This window comes from Melospiza melodia, chromosome 12 (assembly GCF_035770615.1).
Source record: "Melospiza melodia melodia isolate bMelMel2 chromosome 12, bMelMel2.pri, whole genome shotgun sequence".
NCBI classification, from domain to species: domain Eukaryota; kingdom Metazoa; phylum Chordata; class Aves; order Passeriformes; family Passerellidae; genus Melospiza; species Melospiza melodia.
The window spans coordinates 7939186-7958425 of NC_086205.1; the positions used below are offsets into that span (position 1 = coordinate 7939186).

Consider the following 19240-nt stretch of genomic DNA (forward strand, 5'->3'; position numbering starts at 1 on the left):
CTGATGTCTTTAACTCCTCTAAAGACCTTTGTTCTTGCCTTTTGCGTTAAACCCAGCTGCGCTTGTGTGATTTATGATGTCCCAGACTTTGACATCCAGGGCCTGGGAGACTCACCCTGCTGAGTGCAAGTCTTCTCCCAGGCCCCTGGCCTGTCCATGTCAAGGAACAAGGGAGTTGCTGTTGGGGTGAGCTGGACCCCCAGCTTCTCTGGGATGTGAGTGATCAGAGGAAGTGTCCATCAGGACCCGGTCATGGGGCTGGTGGAGCAATCACTGTGCCCTTGAGGCCACACTGACACAATTCCTGGAGAAGCTGGGCTGTTTTTTGCCTACGTGCTTGACATCCTTGGCTGTTGCTGGTGCTGCTGCCCTCGGGGCTCCCAACTGCTCCTTGCGGCATCCCCAGCGGGAGCTCAGCCCCTCCAGGGCCCTGGCAGCCTGCCTTCCCCTGCAGGATGCTTCTGGAGGCTCTGCCCTCTCTTCAGGGTGGGCTGGATGTGCTGGGAATCTGGGAGCACAGTCACGCCCCTCCTGCTCATCCTCGGAATTCAGTGGCTGTGCCTGTCCCTTTTCTCCCAGGAATTTGGCCCTCCAGGTATTTTTTTTTTGGTGGAAATGAGGCGTGGGGGCTGCTGTGATTCCTGTCCCTCAACATGCAGCTGGTCTGAGCCCTGTCCCCATTCACACCCCAAACCTGTTTGCTGCAGGGCAGTGCTGCAGACAGATTTTCCACATGACCTGCTGTCACCCTGCCCTGCCTCCGCCGGGAATATCGAGCGGTGAATGCAGATGATTCCAGCTCTGGAAAATGCCAGCAGCTGTGCTGAGCTGTTCCCTTCAAACCACCCTCAGAGACTCTGAGAGGCTGCTGGCGAGGCAGGTGTGAGGGCCATGGCTGAGGGAGGGAGGGAGGGAAGGAGTGGGCTGGGGCTCCCCCAAAGTGGAGTGGCACATGGAGAGTGGAAGAGCCCCTTTCCCACCCAGGAAATGGAGCTCCAGGAGAAGCCAGGTCTCTGCCTGGGGTCTCCAAAGCAGGTAGTTGATTTACAAGAGCAGCAATGTTGCCTCCATCAGCAAGGTCTGCTAGTTATGGGTCCAAGGAGGAGATAAAAGTACCATCTTCCTCCAGAGCCTAAAATGTGTTTAGTCAGGGGAAAAGCACTGAAATAATGGAATGGTTTTGGGTGGGAAGAGACCTGGAAGCCCATCTCATTCTACTCCCTGCCATGGGCAGGGACACCTTCCACTAGCCCAGGTTGCTCCAAGCCCTGTCCAACCTGGCCTTGGACACTCCCAGGGATCCAGGGGCATCCACAGCTGCTCCGGGCACCCTGTGCCAGGGCCCCACACCCTCACAGGGAGAAATTCCTTCCCCTTATCCCATCTAACCCTGCGGCAGTGGGAGGCCATTCCCCTTTGGTGTGTCACTCCAGGCCCTTGTCCAAAGTCCTTCTCCAGCTTCCTTGTTGGCTCCTTCAGGTACTGAAAGTGAGGTCACCCCTCAGCTTCTCCAGGTGAACAATCCCAGCTGTGCCAGCCTTTCCTCCCAGCAGAGCTGCCCCATCCCTCTGCTCACCCTGGTGCCTCCTCTGGGCTCTCTCCAGCAGCTCCAGCTCCTTCCTGTGCTGGGCCCCAGGGCTGGGGCAGCTCTGCAGGTGGGGTCTCACCTCAGCAGGGCAGAGGGGCACAATCCCAACCCCTTTCCTGCTGCCCACCCTGGGATCAGCCCAGCACAGGGGGGTCCTGGATGGGGCATGGCCAGTCCTCACCACCTGCAGCCCCAAGGCCTTCTCCAGGCCTGCTCCCTCTGCTCATCCCCAGCCTGGATTGATCCCAGGGTTGCCCTGACCCAGGGGCAGCACCAGCACTTGGTGCTGTCAAACCTCAGGAGATTCCCTTGGGTCCCTTCTGGAGCTTCTCCAGGGCCCTCTGGATGGCCCTGTCCTTCGGGAGTGTCACTGCACCCTCAGCCTGGTGTCACTGCAAACCTGCTGAGGGTGCCCCACTCCTCTGTGCCAGTGATGGAGACCCCAAATGTCGCTGGTCCCAGTACAGAGCCTGGGGCACCACTGGTCACTGATGGCCACTGTGAGCCACTGCCCCTCTGGATGTGACCCTCCAGCCAATCCCTGATCCATCTGACAGCCCATCCATGGAACCCAGCTGTCTGCAATGCAGAGAGAAGGATGTTGGATGGGATTGTGTCCAGGCTGTACAGAAACCAGGATAAATGTCATCCATAACCTTTCCCTTGCCCGCTGAGGGAGTGACTCCAGCAGAGAAAGGCAGGGGGCAAGTCAGGGGCAACTTTCACTTGGGGACAGCTCCATGGGGAGGACAAAATGCTTGACCCCAAAGGCTGTGATGCGTGCTGATGCTGTCCCACAGGCTGGAGCCGTCAGCCAGCAGCCCCAGGAGGGAAGTGGCCTGGGAAAGGGGCTCCCTGTGACCGTCTGGCACAGCCTGAGCATGCCGAGCTCAGCCAGAAGTGTGAGAAACTGCCTCACAAACAAGCCCAGCACCACCCTAAAGCACTTGGGTGGTTCCTTGGAGGTGGGAACCCAGTGATTTTTCTCTGGAATTGCAAAGCACTTGCGAAAGGATGCTGACCTTGCACCCACCACGACTTGGACAGGGAGGAACAGCTGCCTGTGCTCCCACTCTCCCAGGCTTTGAGGATGCACAAAACCAGGGAATGTCTTGGCCCAATGTAGCAGGCACAGGGCCTGCTAGGGCCCCGTGGAAGGCAGAGGCCTGAAGATAAGAAATGCCAAGTCATGGCAAGCCCGTTTTCCACCTTTCTGACCCCAGCTTATCTCTCTGTAACCCCCTAGGTCACTTCTCTTTAACCCCTGCTATTGGACAATTTTGGATCCCCCTATATCCTATGTAATGTGCTGTTTTAGCCCATTCTGGTTAGAAGAGCTGTCCCTGGAACCCTTTGCAGAACATCCAATAAAGACATCACTGTAGAATGCCAGAATGGCCTTCTCCTCTCTCGCCCTGACTCTGCTGGCCTGCCTGCAGTACCTTGCAAGCTAGGAGCTAGAATCACAAAGGGCTGATTGATAATCACTAAAAGAGCTGATAACCCTTAAGCTTGCTAAGACTGCCAGTGGCTACGAGCTGCTTGGGCTTTCAGGAGTCTGTCCCCATAAAAGCCTGAGCTATCTGGCCTTGCAGCCTGCCTGGGGGCAAACCAGCCCAACATTAACCCGGCTTGAGAAACCCATCAGGCTTTGGTGTTCCCCCCACCCCAGCCCTGTCCTGCCACCCGTTGCCCCCACAATGACCACTCCAGGAGGCAGGTTTGGCTCCAGCAGGTTTTATCTCTAGAGGAGGGGAGCAGCACCGTGGGTGGTGCAGGATCCAGGGTGAGGTGACGGACACGGCGCCCACAGCCACGCGGTGACGGTCGCAGCCAAGCGTCATGCAAGGGGACAGGGGCTCGCCAGGACCCCCGTGCTCAGCCCTCGAGACCCCCATGGGGGATGGAGCTCCGCAGGGACACCCAGAAGCTCCAAGGAACTGCTCCAACCCACTCTGATGGCTCTGCATCCTCCTCGCTCCCCTCCCGCACGTGGGGCAGGCGACTACAAGCAGCAGCAGTTGGCTCAGGCGGTCAAGCCGCTAAATAAGGACTCAAAATACCCCAAGATTAAATAATAATAAACTATAAGGGAAGATTAAGGGTCTGGGCTGCACGGCTGGCTCAAGCAACTCTTCTGCATCCGCACAGGGACCAGAACCTGCAGCAGTGATTGTGCCGTTCTGGGACACAGCACCAGGCTCTGCCTGCTGTAAGGGGTCGATGGCAAAGCTACAGGGCTACTGAGAACAGAGGGGACCAGTGCTCCCCCAGCAGCATGTGGGCACAGAGAGGACACGGCGGGGGCTGTGGGCCAGGCTGGTGGGACTAGAAGCCCTTCTCGATGCTGAGGGTGCGCCGGGTGACGTGCTCCATCTGGCCTGAGATGTACTCGGTGAGGCTGATCTGGTAGTTGGCGAGCATCTTCAGCATCAGCCGTAGGTTCAGCCACCACTGCTCCTGGGGCAGCCTGTGCCTGTGCAGGGGACACAGCTCTGGAGCAGACACCCCAGGAAGGTTCCCCCAGGAGCTGGTGAACCGCTGGGGCATGGGGACTTACTCAAAATCCGTGACTTTCTTGAGCTCTGTCACAGGGCTGAAGGCCACCACCTTCTTCCGCAGCCCAATCACACAGGCAGTGTCTCCAGAGTTGGCAAACACACGTCCTGGGAAAAGGACACTGCTGACCTTGGCCACCTCACTGGGGACCAAGCCTGGAAGCCTGGAGCAGCAGCCACCAGCCTTCCCTACCCCCTGTGGGATCCCCAGCCCTCGGCTCACCCTTGCTGTAGACTTGCTGCAGCTTCTCTGACATCCACAGCACCGCCTTCACTCCCAGCTTGGTCCCGTAGTTCCGGTCAAAGGGGGTCGGGGCTCCCCCCTGGGGACAAAGAAATGGGGATGTCAGGCCTTGCCCAGCTCTCAGGGCCAGCAGGGCCCTTGCCACCCTGTACCTCTGTACCTGCTGCAGGTGGCCCAGGACATTGATCCTGCAGTCGAAGATGCCTTTGCCCTCGGAGGAGTAAAGGTTGTAGAGGAACTCGGTGGTGTAGTGCTCGTGGCACTTCTCATTGCTGGGGAGCAGAGGAAGGGTTTGGGGGGCTGCTCCTTCCCCTGGCATGACCAGGGGATCTCCCTTTGTTTCCCATAACACCTTTCTTGTGGTGTTTTGTTCTCCCTGAGGCCCAGAACCCCAGTTTGTGTCTCCAGGACGACCCTGGGGCTGAAGAGGCACCCAGTGTCTCCAGGGCCAAGTGCCAAACCTCACCATGCCTAGGACCCCTCTCTGGCCATGGGAAGGGCTCAGCTCCAGCCTTGCTCCCTGCCGTGGGGCTGGGGTTTGCAGTGACTGTTCCCAAGTGCCCCCAACTCACCGCAGCACCAGCCCTCTCTGGATATCCGTCTTCATTTTGTCAGTCAAGTGCTCCACGTTGGCCTGCAGGATGAACACCAAGATGCCAGCAGCCATCCCACAGCCCTCCTGTCCTGACATCAACCCAGCACGGCCATGTCCTCCAGCCCTGCTCTGGAGCCCTCCCTTCTCCAACTTTCCTTCTCATTTTAGCCAGAGAGCCTCTCCTGCCCGCCCACCTTTAAGTCGTGGATAGTGAAGGGATCCTCGTAGACGTAGGCAGCGTCGGCGCCCACGGCGATGCCGGTGACCGTGGACAGGTACCCGCAGTAGCCCCCCATGGTCTCCACGATGAACACGCGGCGCTTGGTGCCCGAGGCCGACTGCTTGATGCGGTCACAGCTCTGCGCCCAGACAGGGGGAGGTCACACCAGGGAAAGCCACCTTGCATGGGACATTGGCCGCTCCGGGCTGTGATGGAAGTTGGTGGAGCACAGCGAGCTGTCCCTGTTGGTGTCCCTCACCTCCATGGCAGCGTTGACGGCCGTGTCAGAGCCCAGGCTGAAGTCGGTGCCGGGCACGTTGTTGCTGATGGTGGCGGGGATGACGCACATGACGATGCAGAGCTCCTCGTACTGCCCGCGCGCCTCCACCAGCTGCAGCACCCCCTCGTACGCCTGCAAGCAGACAAAGGATTGGGAAATGCTGGCCCTCCCTGCAGCCAGGTCTGCATCCCAGAAAGATTCCTCTGGGGTGCCCACAGCCACCATGGTCCCCACTGATTCACCTCAAAGCCCCCAATGACCAGCAGCCCCTGGATGTTGAATTTGCGCACGTTCTCCACGATCTTCTCCATGCAGGTCTTGGGCAGTGTCCTGTGGTGGGGGAGGGGGGCAGACAGTGGGGTGAGGATGGTGGGAACACCCTTCCCCTATGTCCCCGTCCCCAGGGCTGCACTCACCGCTTGGTGCCCAGCATGGAGCCACCACGGCCCAGCCATCCTGCCACGTCATGCCAGCCCACCTCGCGGACCTGTGGGCATCACCAACAAGTTAGGGGAGGGGAGAATCCCCCCATCCCCAAGCCCAATCCCATCCTCCAGGACATCCCAGGTGCTCCTTACCTGCCCCTTGGCCAGGCCCTCGAAGCCGTCATTGACCACGTAGATGGTGTGTCCCTGGCAGATGCCGATGCGCACGGCCGAGCGCACCGCAGCGTTCATGCCGGCGGCCGGCGCTCCCACGTTCAGAATGGCCATGCTAAAGGGGCTCTGCGGGGACAGGGATGGCAACAGCACATCCCCACATGTCCCCAGAGCAGGGATAGTGTACCCTCCTGCTCCCCGTCACCCCTCACCTTCTCCTGAGCCGGCTTCTGGTGCGCCAGCAGCTTGTAGATGTTCCAGTTGTTCTCAAAGCTCCTGCAAGGACACGGTGATGTGTCTGCAAGGCACGTCTGGGAGAAGGGGAAGTCTCCCCACCGCCCCTGGGTGTGACTGGGGACACCCTTCTGGCTGCAGGAGCCAACAGCTTCCCCAGAATGAGAAGCCTCTATCCAAGAGGGATGTCTCCCCTGGTCCTGGTCCCTCCTCCTCACCTTCCACGGAGCTGGATGGCCTCGTCGAACCTCTTCTCATCCATGGCCTTCTGCACATCCTTTGTCTTGAGGAGGGGGAAAGATGCAACACCATAACACCCACATTCACAGGGAGGGGAGTGAGACCCCCAGCCAGCTTCCCTGGTACTCACCACCTGGACACACTCCATGAGTGGCAGCCGCACCGACTGGTTCCCGGAGTGGCTGACCACACAGGCTGGGGTGTCTGGCGTGGCCTCCAGCAGCGCCATCACCGCCTCCATCCCCATCTTGCTGCTCTGCAAAGGGACATGGGCACCCCTGTGACACTGGGGCCCACCAGCGCCCGCTGGGTGGGATGCTCAGGGATACTCCCACAGGTTTGGAAACCACGTGGCTGCTGATTCACTGCTGGAAAGCTGATGGGTTTATTTAAAAATCCATTAAATTTGGAGTAAATGAGGAGAAATGGGTGCAGGGCCGAGCCCATGTGAGCCTCACCCCTTTCCATTGGGCAGAGGGATGGCAGGAGCAGGGTTCCCCCTCTCTGTGTCCTCCCCTGCACCTACCAGCACGCGGTCAAAGGCGGACGGGGTCCCTCCGCGCTGCACGTGGCCGAGGACGGTGACCCGCGTGTCGAAGCCCAGGCGCTGCACCACCAGCTGTGGGGAAGAGGGGACACCACGTTGGGGACCCGCCGGTGTCCATGGGTGCCAGGGTGGTGCCGGGGCTGTCCCTTACGTCCTTCACGTAGTTGGAGGAGATGGGTTTGCCGCTGCGGTCGATGGCGCCCTCGGCGATGATGATGATGTTGAGCCGCGAGCCCCGGCTGCGTGTCTGCCACGAGGGGAGGACAAACGGCCACCCCCTGAGCGATGTGTGAGCGCCCTGCCCTCCCCTTGCCACCCTCTGTGCTGCCCTGGGGGTGCTCAGGTCACGGGCAGCCGAGCCCCCAAGCCAGCGCTGCCCCTGGCACGCGAGGGCTGGATTTGCGCTCGGCTGAGTGCCCCGGCTCACAGGGACAATGGCGGCAGCTCCCGAAGCTTCGCGGGGGCCGGGCACGGCTGCAGGGCTCAGCCTGGGCCCGTGCAGGGACTCCCCAGGGGGAACAGGGCATGGATGGGATGGCAGGAACCCCCCCTCACCTCCCCGAGCCTCTCGCACATGAGGTCCTCCCAGCCGTCCTCTGGAGGGGATTCAGGGATGAAGAGCCAGTCAGCGCCCGAGGCCAGGCCGGACACCAGCGCCAGGTACCTGGGGGGACACGGAGGTGGGCAGCACTGGCCCCGAAATGTGGCATCCCATCCCACCAATGGCTTCCCCACCCACAGGGACTTACCCGCAGTGGCGACCCATCACCTCCAGCACGAACGTCCGCTGGTGGCTGCAAGGACACAGGTGAGAAGAGAAGGTGAGTGGGTGGGTGGGTGTGATGGTTGGGGCGCTGCAGCGCCCAGCCCCCCGTTCCCCTCACCTCTGCGCTGTGGTGGTGATGGCGTCCACGACCTCCATGATGCGGTGCAGCGCCGAGTCGGTGCCGATGGTCATGTCGGTGCCGCAGAAGTCGTTGTCGATGGAGCCCACCAGCCCCACGATGTTCAGGTGGCAGTTCTTCCTCGCCACCTCCTCGCTGATCTGCCCTGGAAGGGAGTCACGGCCACCACACCGGTTATTTCAGGGCACCATCACGGGGCTGGAGCCCAGGCCTCCTTGGGGTCATGGCACTGGGGTGACCCTCCGGACATCACCACCCCAAAGAGGGGCTCACCCACCATCTCGCACCAGCTCCTCGAGCAGCCCGGCCCACTCGGAGCGGAAGATGTCGGCCCCGGTGAGGCTGCCGTCGCCGCCGATGACGCACAGGTTGGTGATGCCGTGCTCCACCAGGTTGCGGGCGGCGCGGAGCCGGCCCGCCCGCGTGGTGAAGGCCTTGCAGCGGGCACTGCCGATCACCGTCCCGCCCTGGGGACAGAAGGGGACACGGGGCTCGTCACACACCTCTGGGGGGCTGGGAGCTGGAGTCCCGCGGCCCCACGGTGGCCCTCACCAGCTGGATGATGTTGGAGACGCTGAGCCAGTTGGCTTGCTTGATGTTGTCACCCCCCTCCACCAGCCCCTCGTAGCCCTGTGGAGAAGCAGAGGGTGGAGGTGAAAGGTACCCCAGCAGAAGGGGGGGGGAGATCCCCCCAGCCATGATGGGGAGCAGGGGGGAACCCCAACCTCGTAGATGAGGAAGACCTTGGCTCCCACGTATATCCCCATGCGGGTGACAGCGCGGACAGCGGCGTTCATGCCTGGAAAAGGGATATGTGAGTGGAGCATTCCCATGGAATCCTGCAGATATAGGATCCTACAGGTGACCCTGAGGCGTCCCTTCAAGCGGGGGGAACCCCATGGGACCCCGCATCTCACAGGGAATGCGATCCCATAGGTGACCCTGAGGTGTCCCCTTGAGTGGGCGGGGAGCCACGTGGGCTGAGAGCGGGGAAACTCAGCGCAGAGCCGGGGACGAGAAACAGCCCGGGAGCGAGAGAGTCGCTTATCCCGGGGGGAAACGGGATGGGGACAGGGACGGGCACACCCCCTCCGTGGGGCTGCCCCCCGTGGGGCCCCTGCCCTCCCACGGCCCGAGGGCGCCGGGGACGGGGACGCGGGGCGGGCACACGGCAGGGGGGTCCCCATCCATCCGCCCGCCCGGGAGCAGCGCGGGCCGCGGGCTCCGGCCCCGGGCGGTCGCGGTCACGGGCACGGACACGCGGGGACCCCGCGGGCCCGGGCCGAGCCCCCCGCCCCGCCGGGCGCACCTTGCGCGTCGCCGCCGCTGGTGAGGACGGCGATGGCCATGCCGGCCCCCGCCATCCGCAGCCGCTCCAGCTCCGCCGCCGCCGCCATCGCTGCGCTCCCGGTGCCGGCGCCGCCGCCGAGGACACGCCCCGGGACACGCACGGACCGGCGACACGCCCCGCGACACGCCCCGAGCCAGGGGACACGCCCCGGGACACGCCCCGGCCGCCGCCACGGAGCGACGGACGGCGGGACACGTCGCTCCATGTCGCGACATGGTGCGCTGTTATATCGTGCCGGGCAGTGGGGTCATGCCCCGCCGTCCCGCTCCGCGCCATCCTGCCGGAGATCCGTCATTGAATCCTGAAGGATTTGGCTGATGGAGCTGCCCAGCTGGTCTCCAGGATGTTTGGAAGGTCCTGGATGCCCGGTCAGGCCCCAGGTGCCTGGAATGAAACGGGGTCCTTGTCCCCATCATGAAGAAGGGTGGAAAGGAGGAGCCTGGGGCGCGGAGCTGCCGGCCGCCAGCCTCCCCTCTGTGCTCGGGAAGATGGAGCTGTCCCCAAGTGAAAGTTGCCCCTGACTCGCCCCCTGCCTTTCTCTGATGGAGTCACTCCCTCAGTGGGCAAGGGAAAGGTTATGGATGACATTTATCCTGGTTTCTGTACAGCCTGGACACAATCCCACCCAACATCCTTCTCTCTGCATTGCAGACAGCTGGGTTCCATGGATGGGCTGTCAGATGGATCAGGGATTGGCTGGAGGGTCACATCCAGAGGGGCAGTGGCTCACAGTGGCCATCAGTGACCAGTGGTGCCCCAGGCTCTGTACTGGGACCAGCGACATTTGGGGTCTCCATCACTGGCACAGAGGGGTGGGGCACCCTCAGCAGGTTTGCAGTGACACCAGGCTGAGGGTGCAGTGACACTCCCGAAGGACAGGGCCATCCAGAGGGCCCTGGAGAAGCTCCAGAAGGGACCCATGGGAATCTCCTGAGGTTTGACAGCACCAAGTGCTGGTGCTGCCCCTGGGTCAGGGCAACCCCTGGGATCAATCCAGGCTGGGGATGAGCAGAGGGAGCAGGCCTGGAGAAGGCCTTGGGGCTGCAGGTGGTGAGGGCTGGCCATGCCCCAGCCAGGACCCCCCTGTGCTGGGCTGATCCCAGGGTGGGCAGCAGGAAAGGGGTTGGGATTGTGCCCCTCTGCCCTGCTCAGGTGAGACCCCACCTGCAGAGCTGCCCCAGCCCTGGGGCCCAGCACAGGAAGGAGCTGAAGCTGCTGGAGAGAGCCCAGAGGAGGCACCAGGGTGAGCAGAGGGATGGGGCAGCTCTGCTGGGAGGGAAGGCTGGCACAGCTGGGAGTGTTCAGCCTGCAGAAGCTCTGGGGTGACCTCACTGTGGCCCTCCAGTACCTGAAGGAGCCAACAAGAAACATGGAGAGAGAATATTCCCAAGGGCCCTGACAGGGGGAATGGCTTCAAACTGCCAGAAGATAGGTTCAGATGGGATACTGGGAAGAAATTCTTGGCTGTGAGTGTGGGGAGGCCCTGGCACAGGGTGCTCAGAGCAGCTGTGACTGCCCCTGAATCCCTGGGAGTGTCCAAGGCCAGGTTGGACAGGGCTTGGAGCAAACCTGGGTGTCCCTGACTATGGCACGGGATGGAATGAGCTGGGCTTTCAGATCTCTGCCCACCCAGAGCATTCCATGCCTGTATTCCATGCCATGGCATTGATGCTATTATGTTCCATGCCAGGCTGTGCCATGCTCTGCCGATGAGACAAGCTGGACCTTTTAGCACAAATTTCCCATTTTAAAATTTTTAATTTATAATTATTTTAGATGTAATTAAAAAACAAACCTATGGAGGTTTGGCCCTGCCATTGATTTCTCATCCCCACTGCCCATCTCAGCTACCCAGTGTCACCCCTTTCCAGGGAGAGGGGTCCTGTTGCTGGATGCCCTCTCCGCAGGGGATGGGATCCTATAGGTGACACCCTGAGGTGTCCCTTCGAGCAGGGGGAACCCCATGGGACCCTAAACCCTTCAGGGAATGGGATGCAGGTGGGTGCAGTGAGGTGTTGGGAGGCTGCTCCCTCCAATGGTCCCCATCACCCTGCTCCCCCTGCTCCCCCACATCCCCCAGGGGAGTGGGACAGCGCCCTGCCCATGGGGAAACTGAGTCAGGTGCTGGCAGCTCGCCCAATTCCAACTGTGCCAGGAGGAGCTGGAGCCTCATCCTGCATCCTCAGGCACCGCGGGGCCCGGCACATCCGGCAGGGAAGGGGTGGCTCGGCTTAAGGAAATGGGAGAGACCTGGCCGGAGTCCCGCTCTCCTCCCCCCGCAGCCCCACCTCCCTCCCCGGCCCGCTTAACATCCCCCGGGCCAGCAGCGGGGACAGCAGAGCGATCCGAGCCCGGAGCGGGGCAGGGGCTGAGCTGCGAGCCGGGACAGCTGCAGGGACATCAGCGTGTCCCCAGCGCCGTGCCAGGGCTGAGCTGCGAACCGGGACAGCAGCAGGGCCACCAGCGCCGTGCCAGGGCTGAGCTGCGAGCCGGGACAGCAGCGCGAACCCAGAGCGGTGCCCAGGCTGAGCTGCGAGCCAGGACAGCAGCAGGGCCACCAGCGTGTCCCCAGCGCCGTGCCAGGGCTGAGCTGCGAGCCGGGACAGCAGCAGGGCCACCAGCGTGTCCCCAGCGTGTCCCCAGCGCGGTTCCCGTCCCCACGATGCTGCGGCTGCTGCTGCTCGCCGGGATCCTGGGCTGCGGGGCTGAGCAGGCAGGTAAGGCTGGTTGGGGACAGCGGGGCTGGCGTGGGGACACACGGGGCTCGGGGAGGGTGACGGGACGGTGGCTGATGTCCCGCGTCTCTCGCAGCTCCGCTCGCCTTCACCATGCTGCAGCTGACCCGCGTCTACAAGGGCAATTCCATGTTCCGGGGGAACGCCAGCTTGAATGGGCAGCTCAGCCATGTCCTGGAAGGGAATAATGTCACCCAGGTGATCCCGCTGGAGTCCCCGGACGCCTGGGCCCGGCGGCAGGACGAGGTGATCGCCTACCTGGGGAACTTCAGGCAGCTGGTGATGCTCTTCAACAAGGAGAGACCCACCGATTGTGAGTGGTGCCCGGGGGACGGGGGTGGGTGCCCCGGGGAATGGGAGCCTCTTCCGTGCTATCAGGGACAGATGGGCGAAGGGATGGGGATACAGCCATGTGCAAAACCTCCCTGTGGGCAAAGGGAGCCCTTCTGCCGAGCCGGGAATTTCTTACCCGGAGCACACCCTGTGAACGGGATGATGCCCAACCTGTTGCTGCTCGTCAGGAAAAGGGCTGGGGGCTGCAGCCTGTGGGGTGGTGAGGTGTAGGAACCCTGTCTGCTCCCGGCCTGTGCTCTGCCTGCATCCTACCTGTATCCCACTGACACCCTGCCTGCATCCCGCCTGCATCCCGCAGCCTGTGGGAGCTGTGGGACGCTGCTGCCGATGGTTTTGTGCTCCTGCTCGCTCTGCCCCACAAGCCCTGTCACCTCTGCTGCTCCTGCCCGAGGTGTCTTTTCCTTTTCCTTTTCCCTTTCCTTTTCCCTTTCCTTTCCTTTCCTTTCCTTTCCTTTCCTTTCCTTTCCTTTCCTTTCCTTTCCTTTCCTTTCCTTTCCTTTCCTTTCCTTTCCTTTCCTTTCCTTTCCTTTCCTTTCCTTTCCTTTCCTTTCCTTTCCTTTCCTTTCCTTTCCTTTCCTTTCCTTTCCTTTCCTTTCCTTTCCTTTCCTTTCCTTTCCTTTCCTTCCCCCAAACCGGTTTTGCCCCAGCCCCACACTCCTGTACCCTTGGGGAGCCCGGTGTCACCGCGGAGTCTCAGGCATGACCTGTCCCTGTCCCGGTGTCCCTGTCCCGGTGTCCCTGTCCCGGTGTCTTGCTCCATCCACAAGAGCCACGAGCAGCTCTGTGCCCAGAGCCTCCCTCTCTGCAGAATCTGTGCTGTGTGGGGATAAGGGAGGGGAAGTAATCCTGGTCACTGCCATGCTCAAACCGAGGGGAAGCAAAGCTGTGCCTGGTGCTGAGGCTGGGTGAGCTCCGTGCCCAGTTTGCCGCTGGTGCTCCGGGCGGGAGCGTGGTGACCCTGTTCCCTCCCTCTGTCCCCGCAGTCATCCATCACCTGTGCTGCCACCTCGGCTGCCGCCTCTACCCCAACGGCACGGCCCAGAGCTTCTACGAGGTGACCCTCAACAGGACGGCGTTCCTGAGCTTCCACGTCCCCAGTGCCACCTGGGAGCGGCGCTGGCCCGGAGAGCTCCCGGTGGCTGCCTTTGCACAGGCCCAGCTGATGAAATACCCCATAACCACGCAGGACCTGCAGTATTTCCTCAACACCACCTGTGTCAGCCTCCTGCAGGCTCAGAGCGCCAGGACAGGTCCGTGCTGGGCCGGGGATGGGGATGGGGACGTGGTGGCGCGGCCTGGTTGTCACCTCTGTCCCTCTCGCCTCTTGCAGGAAGAGTCAGCGGCCGATCGCGCACCCCGCTGGTGCTGGGGCTGGTGCTGGGCAGCCTCGGCCTGCTGGGCATGGCCCTGGGCATCTTCCTGTGCACGGGAGGGAGCTGCTAGTGTGGGCAGATGCCCCATGTCACCCCATGGACACAGGGGATGGACCTGTCATCTCCTCGTGCAGCCATCACCACCCCATGGAGGCAGGGGACAGACCCATCATGTCCCTGGGGAGGCAGGGATGGACCCATCATCTTCCCAAGGATCCAGCAACTCTCCACGGATCCATCATCACCCTGGGGAGTCAGGGATGGATCCATTATCTTCCCAAGGACCCAGGAACTTTCCATGGATCCATCATCACCCTGGGGAGACAGGGATGGATCCACCATCTCCATGTGGAGACAGGGATGGATCCATCATCACCCTGGGGAGGCAGGGATGGACCCATCATCTTCCCAAGGATCCAGCAACTCTCCACGGATCCATCATCACCCTGGGGAGGCAGGGATGGACCCATCATCTTCCCAAGGACCCAGGAACTTTCCATGGATCCATCATCACCCTGGGGAGGCAGGGATGGATCCATCATCCCTGCATAGAGACAGAGGCTGGATCCATCATCCCTCTGTGGAGGCAGGGACCAAGCCCATCCCTGACAAGGGATACATGTCCCCATTGCTGCAGGCTTTGCTCCCCAAGGACACCAGTGGCTTCCCAGTCCTGTCCCAGCTGGGCTGACCTCTCCAGCAGCCCCCAGCCCTGTGGATGGTTCTCACTTCAGGCAATGCACTGAGGATCCACACAGAAACATTGGGCATGGATGGGAAAATGGCGGGGGAGAGGCATGGGGGAAAGCAGCAGGAGGAACAGCCATGGAATGGTTAAAAGGATGGTGTTAAACCCTCATTCATCCCTGTTCCAGTGGGGATGGAGGCAGGATGTCACACCTTGTGTAATAAAACCGCCCATCAGCTCCCACCACACCTCTGGCTGCTCTTGTTTCCCCTGGCAGCACCAAAGTGGGGCTGTGGATCCATCCTGGGCCATGGCTGCTGCTGCTGCTGGGTGGGCTCGCTGGTGTTGCCAGCCCCTGTGCCAGACCCTGGGTTGTGTGCTAAGTTTTCCAGGTCCCTGGAAAGACACTGGTGGTGTTTGCACCTCCTGAACTCATTTCAACCCTCTCCCAGCTTTGGTTTGACTCAATTGAGTAATTTTCTCAACGTTTTTAATTTCCTTGCTCGATGTGAGATGCTGAGGTCAAGTACACACAGCTGTGAGGGGACAGTTTTCCACAATCCAAATCTGAGCTAAAACCTCCACTCTGACTGTTTAAACTTTGATTGTGTTGATAAGAAACTCTTGGCCACATTTCCCTTTCACCCAAAAGTGGATTTTGAGCTCTCCTGTGCATCTCCACTGCTCTGGCAGCAGGAAGGGAGCCAGGAGCTGGCTGGGGACAGCACAGGAGAGAGGCTTTCCTGGATTAGCTTCCAGCTCTTTCTTTCCTAAACACCCTGTGAGCAAGAGAGGGTGGGATGAGGGAAGATGAGAAAAGAGATGAGGGACAGAAGGGATGCGAGGATGACCTTAGGGGTTGGAGGGATGGAGGAGGTCACATCTCATCACCCTGGCCCCCAGCCACCCCTGGAGCAGCCCCCGCCTCCCCCAGGCTCCTGGGGCAGGGGCTGGGGCGCTCCCCGCCCTTGGCGGGCTCCGAGAGGCCGGAGAATCCAAAACAACGCGGCCGAGGCCCGGCAACGTCACGGCTCAGCCCTTGGAGCAGCGCCCTTGGCAGGAGCTGTGCTGTGGGCTGAGTGCTCCAGGCACATCCAGGGACACCAGGGCAGTGCCCAAGGTCACACGTGCTGCATCTGCTGCCTGCAAAGGCATGCAATCCCTTGCAGCTGGGAGGAACCGCTGCATTCCCAGCTCTGCTTTGAGTTTCACACTCAGATGTTGCACTGTGGTCCCCAAGACTTGGAGGGATTGCTGATCTCAGTCCCCTCTCCCTGAGCTGCAGCTCCTTGCTCTGGCTGGGATGGCTGAGTGTGGATGCAGTGGGGTGCCCATGGCTGGGATGGAGCAGGGATGGCACCCACAATGGACAGACCCAGGGGGCAAACACTGGAACAGCAGAGCTTGCTTTGCCTTTTGCTCCAGAAATGTGTCATCTTTTGGACAGATGAGCAAGTCTGAGCTTGCCCACTTCACACAGCTCTGGAAAAGCCTTTTTCCTGCCCCCGAGCTCCCTGTGTGTGTCTGGAGAATGCTCCAGAACAGAGCTGACCCTGCTGCTGCTCTTTAGTTTCCACAAGGGACTGGGCAGTGAGGATCCCCCAAAAGTGCAGAACCCCAAGGAACAGCTTCATCTCCATTGGTGTCCATGGGCAATGCACCCAAACCTGGCACCTCCACCCCAAAGCAACTCCCTGGCAGTGACAATCAGTGTCTGACCTGGATGTGGGGGCCAGCAGCAAAGGATTATGGTGGCAGCATCCACCTCCAACACATCATAGCCCCAGAATTTCTCTTCCTCTCCCCAAAACCCTCAAGTGCCTCATGGTGAGGCCTGTCTGGGTGTGGCAGCTGGGGACAGTAGTTCAGCTGCCTCAGAACAGGGAGCTGGGCTCCTGTTCCACACACACTCCAACAGCAGCCACATGCACAGCTTATCCCTTCCCAAATTTGGTTGCTCTCCCGCTCCGTTCACAGCTCGGGACAGGCGCCAGTGTGTATCCCATCAGCGAGGGATGGTTTCAATTTTCTCCTTGGAGGACTTCTGGGCTCTGCAGGAGGGTGAATGAACCCACATGGAAGCCTCTGGCAGCTTTAGCCAGCTCCCAGAGTGATCCATCCCTGTTATCTGCAGGGATTGCTGGGCAAGGCTTTGTTTTCCATGCATGGTTTCCATCAGCCTGCTCTGCTGCTGCTGTCTTGGATAAGGGCTCAGATAAGACACCCAAGCCTTGATCCAGCAAGTGATCCTCACTAGTTCCAGTGAGGCAATGTCCTTGTGCACCAGCTCTTTCCTTCAGCCATCCCATGGGGAACTTGGATGGGATGGGCATCACCCTGTTTCCTTTTGGACATCAGCTCCCTCTGCAAGGTTGGTATCTCCACCTGTGTCCTTTGGGAGACAAAGGGCTGGATGGCTCCAGGAGCTGCCCAAAACCAGACTCTGGTGTCTGCTGGGGTGGGAGGGGGGGAAAAAAGTGGGGCTGATGGGATCCATCTGGAAGGAAGCGGGATTATCCCTGTAAACACCTCTTACGCACTCGGCGCCTGCACTGGTGTCATTGTGGCTTTTCAGGACTAAACAAACCCCATCCTTCCAAATCCTCAGAGGTCACAGTGTCACAGCCACAGATGTTTGAATTCCTGACCTTTGGGACGTGCTTGTTAACACCAGGGGCTGCACTGGGGGTGAGGGGATCTGCCTCCCAGCAGCCTCCTGCTCCCACATGGGAAGGAGCAGCTCCCTGGAAAGGAAAGCCTCTGAGCACAGGGAAGGGCCGTGCTGGCCACTCCCTCCTCGCAGGGCCATCGGTGCCCAGCGCTGCCCTCTTCCCTTCCTGCTCACCTCCCAGGTCAGCAGGAGGAAAGGGGAGGAGAGAGCTGGCTGCTGGCCAGGAGCAGGGAGAGGTGGCAGGCAGTGGGTATCAGCCACCCCACACCTCCGCCCTGCCCCTGGGGGCTGCTCCACCAGCCCCTGCAATGCAGGGAGCAGGGATGGGATGGAGACTCCTGGCTGGGAATCACAGTCAGGATTCCAGCAAAAAATCATTGCTTCACCTTCTTTCCCAGCTGGAGGTTGCCACTCCAAACCCAGCAAACTTCTCCTGGCACCAGTCCCTTCTTCCTCCACTGCCCAGCCCTGGAGCAGAAAGGCTCAGAGGGAGATAAACATGTGAAAAAACAAGATTTTTCTTTGCAAAAAACCCAAGCTTGCTTTCAGAGAGGTTTCCCTGGAAAAATGGCTGTTTGGGAACATTTTCACCCACTTCCCAGAGTTGGGAGCAGCCTTTGGTGTGACTGAGGCCATTGGGAGCAAAGCCCTCCTCCAAAGACCCCCATACTATGGGTTGAATCTCTTTGGAGCAGCCCCAAAACTTCACCATCCAGCCTGGGATGGGGCATGTGTTTCTCAGTGCAGCCAGCCCAGGCTGTGGAGGGACAGAAAACACAGACAAGGCTGCAGGGCATGGTGGATCTGAGCCCTGTATTCCCTCCCATCATCAACCTGCTATGGAATCCTCATCCCATCTGCTCCTTGCCCTCCCCTGGGATGGGAGGGATCCAGCCAGAGGGTGGGAACACAGCTGATGGAGGTGATGACATCTAACAGCCAGCCTGTGGTGAGGCCCTGAAAGAACACACACAGCTTTGGAGGTGCTGAAAACCATTCCTTTCAGGAATAAACCAGGACCCCATCTCAGCCAGGCCTTCCCAAAGCAGCAGGGACTTCTGGGAGTGCATTCCAAGGACAAGTGTTTTCCTAGAAGACTTGAACAAGATGCCTTCATCTGAACCCTCACAATCCTCACTGTTCCAAGGATTTAGGTTAAAAGAAGCCCAGGAAATTTGTGTTTATTTGTTCCAATTTGGGAATGGCGTTGCTTAGAAAGGACTGGAAATTCAAGCTGTGCATTACAGAATTCCCAGCCTGGAGGTTCAGTCAGGATCCTTGTTTGGTGCCAGAACAAGATATGAACATCTAAAACTCATGGCAAGCATTTCTATGGGTAAAGGAGTCCACGTGTGCCATAACTTGCTCCCATCAGCTCCATGTCACAGGAGAAGGGGACAGAGGACACCCAGCACCCTCTGCAACCCCAGTCCTTGGAGGACAAATATTCCATGTGCTGAAACAAGCACAGTGAGTGGGCCAGGACCAAAACCACTGGGAATGTTTGAACAAGCGCTGCTGAGGCTGCTGGGCAACAGCATGGAACCCTGGAAGCTTTGTCTGGAGGTGGGAAAGGCATTGGAAGCTGGCTCTGAACACACCCCATAGCATGGGGGGAAGGGTGGAAGGAAGCAAGTGGTTTTGGTTGTAATTTGGGGCTTTTTTTTTTCCTGCCTTTCTCCCTGCTGGTGTGCAAGCTGGGGCTCTGCAGCCATTGTTGTGTTCTCCAAAGAGTCTGGCCCCACAATGCAGTAAAAACAAACCACAGGAAGGAAAGGAATTAGCAGGGAAAGGAAAAGCAGCAGTGGGAACAAGAACTCAGGCCCAAAATAAACCTGCATGCTGCTGCTGGGGGTGCAGGTAGGAGAGGTTACACAATGGAGCTTAGGGGTAAAATCCTGGCTTTTTGGATTTATTGCTACAGGTGAACAGGGTTGCAAGGGGCTGGAATAACAGGAAACGGTCCCAGGAACAGGGATATGGGAAGGAACTTCTTTGAAATTTGAGGTTTCCTAGAAACTTGAGCTAAGGGGGAGCAGAGGCAGCACCTGGAAAAGA

At 60.1% G+C, this 19240-nt stretch overlaps 2 protein-coding genes across 2 annotated transcripts; one reads left to right on the forward strand and one right to left on the reverse strand.

The window, feature by feature from the left end:
• Positions 1-3309: 3309 nt before the first annotated feature.
• On the reverse strand, positions 3310-9431 carry PFKL (phosphofructokinase, liver type). The gene is made up of 22 exons (XM_063166659.1): positions 9320-9431; positions 8736-8809; positions 8563-8640; positions 8288-8477; positions 7990-8155; positions 7855-7899; positions 7661-7769; positions 7257-7352; positions 7085-7177; positions 6689-6814; positions 6537-6601; positions 6297-6360; positions 6064-6210; positions 5902-5972; positions 5728-5815; positions 5465-5617; positions 5180-5344; positions 4963-5024; positions 4551-4662; positions 4370-4469; positions 4149-4254; positions 3310-4064 (listed from the first exon to the last, which is right to left on the reverse strand). The coding sequence occupies exons 1-22, from the start codon at positions 9405-9407 to the stop codon at positions 3917-3919; spliced, it is 2346 nt and encodes a 781-aa protein (XP_063022729.1). The 5' UTR covers positions 9408-9431; the 3' UTR covers positions 3310-3916.
• Positions 9432-11717: 2286 nt separating this feature from the next.
• Positions 11718-14757, forward strand: PROCR (protein C receptor). Its single transcript, XM_063166660.1, has 4 exons — positions 11718-12078; positions 12173-12409; positions 13434-13700; positions 13781-14757. Exons 1-4 carry the CDS (start codon positions 12024-12026, stop codon positions 13891-13893), a joined length of 672 nt encoding a protein of 223 aa, XP_063022730.1. The 5' UTR covers positions 11718-12023; the 3' UTR covers positions 13894-14757.
• The last annotated feature ends 4483 nt before the right edge of the window (positions 14758-19240 follow it).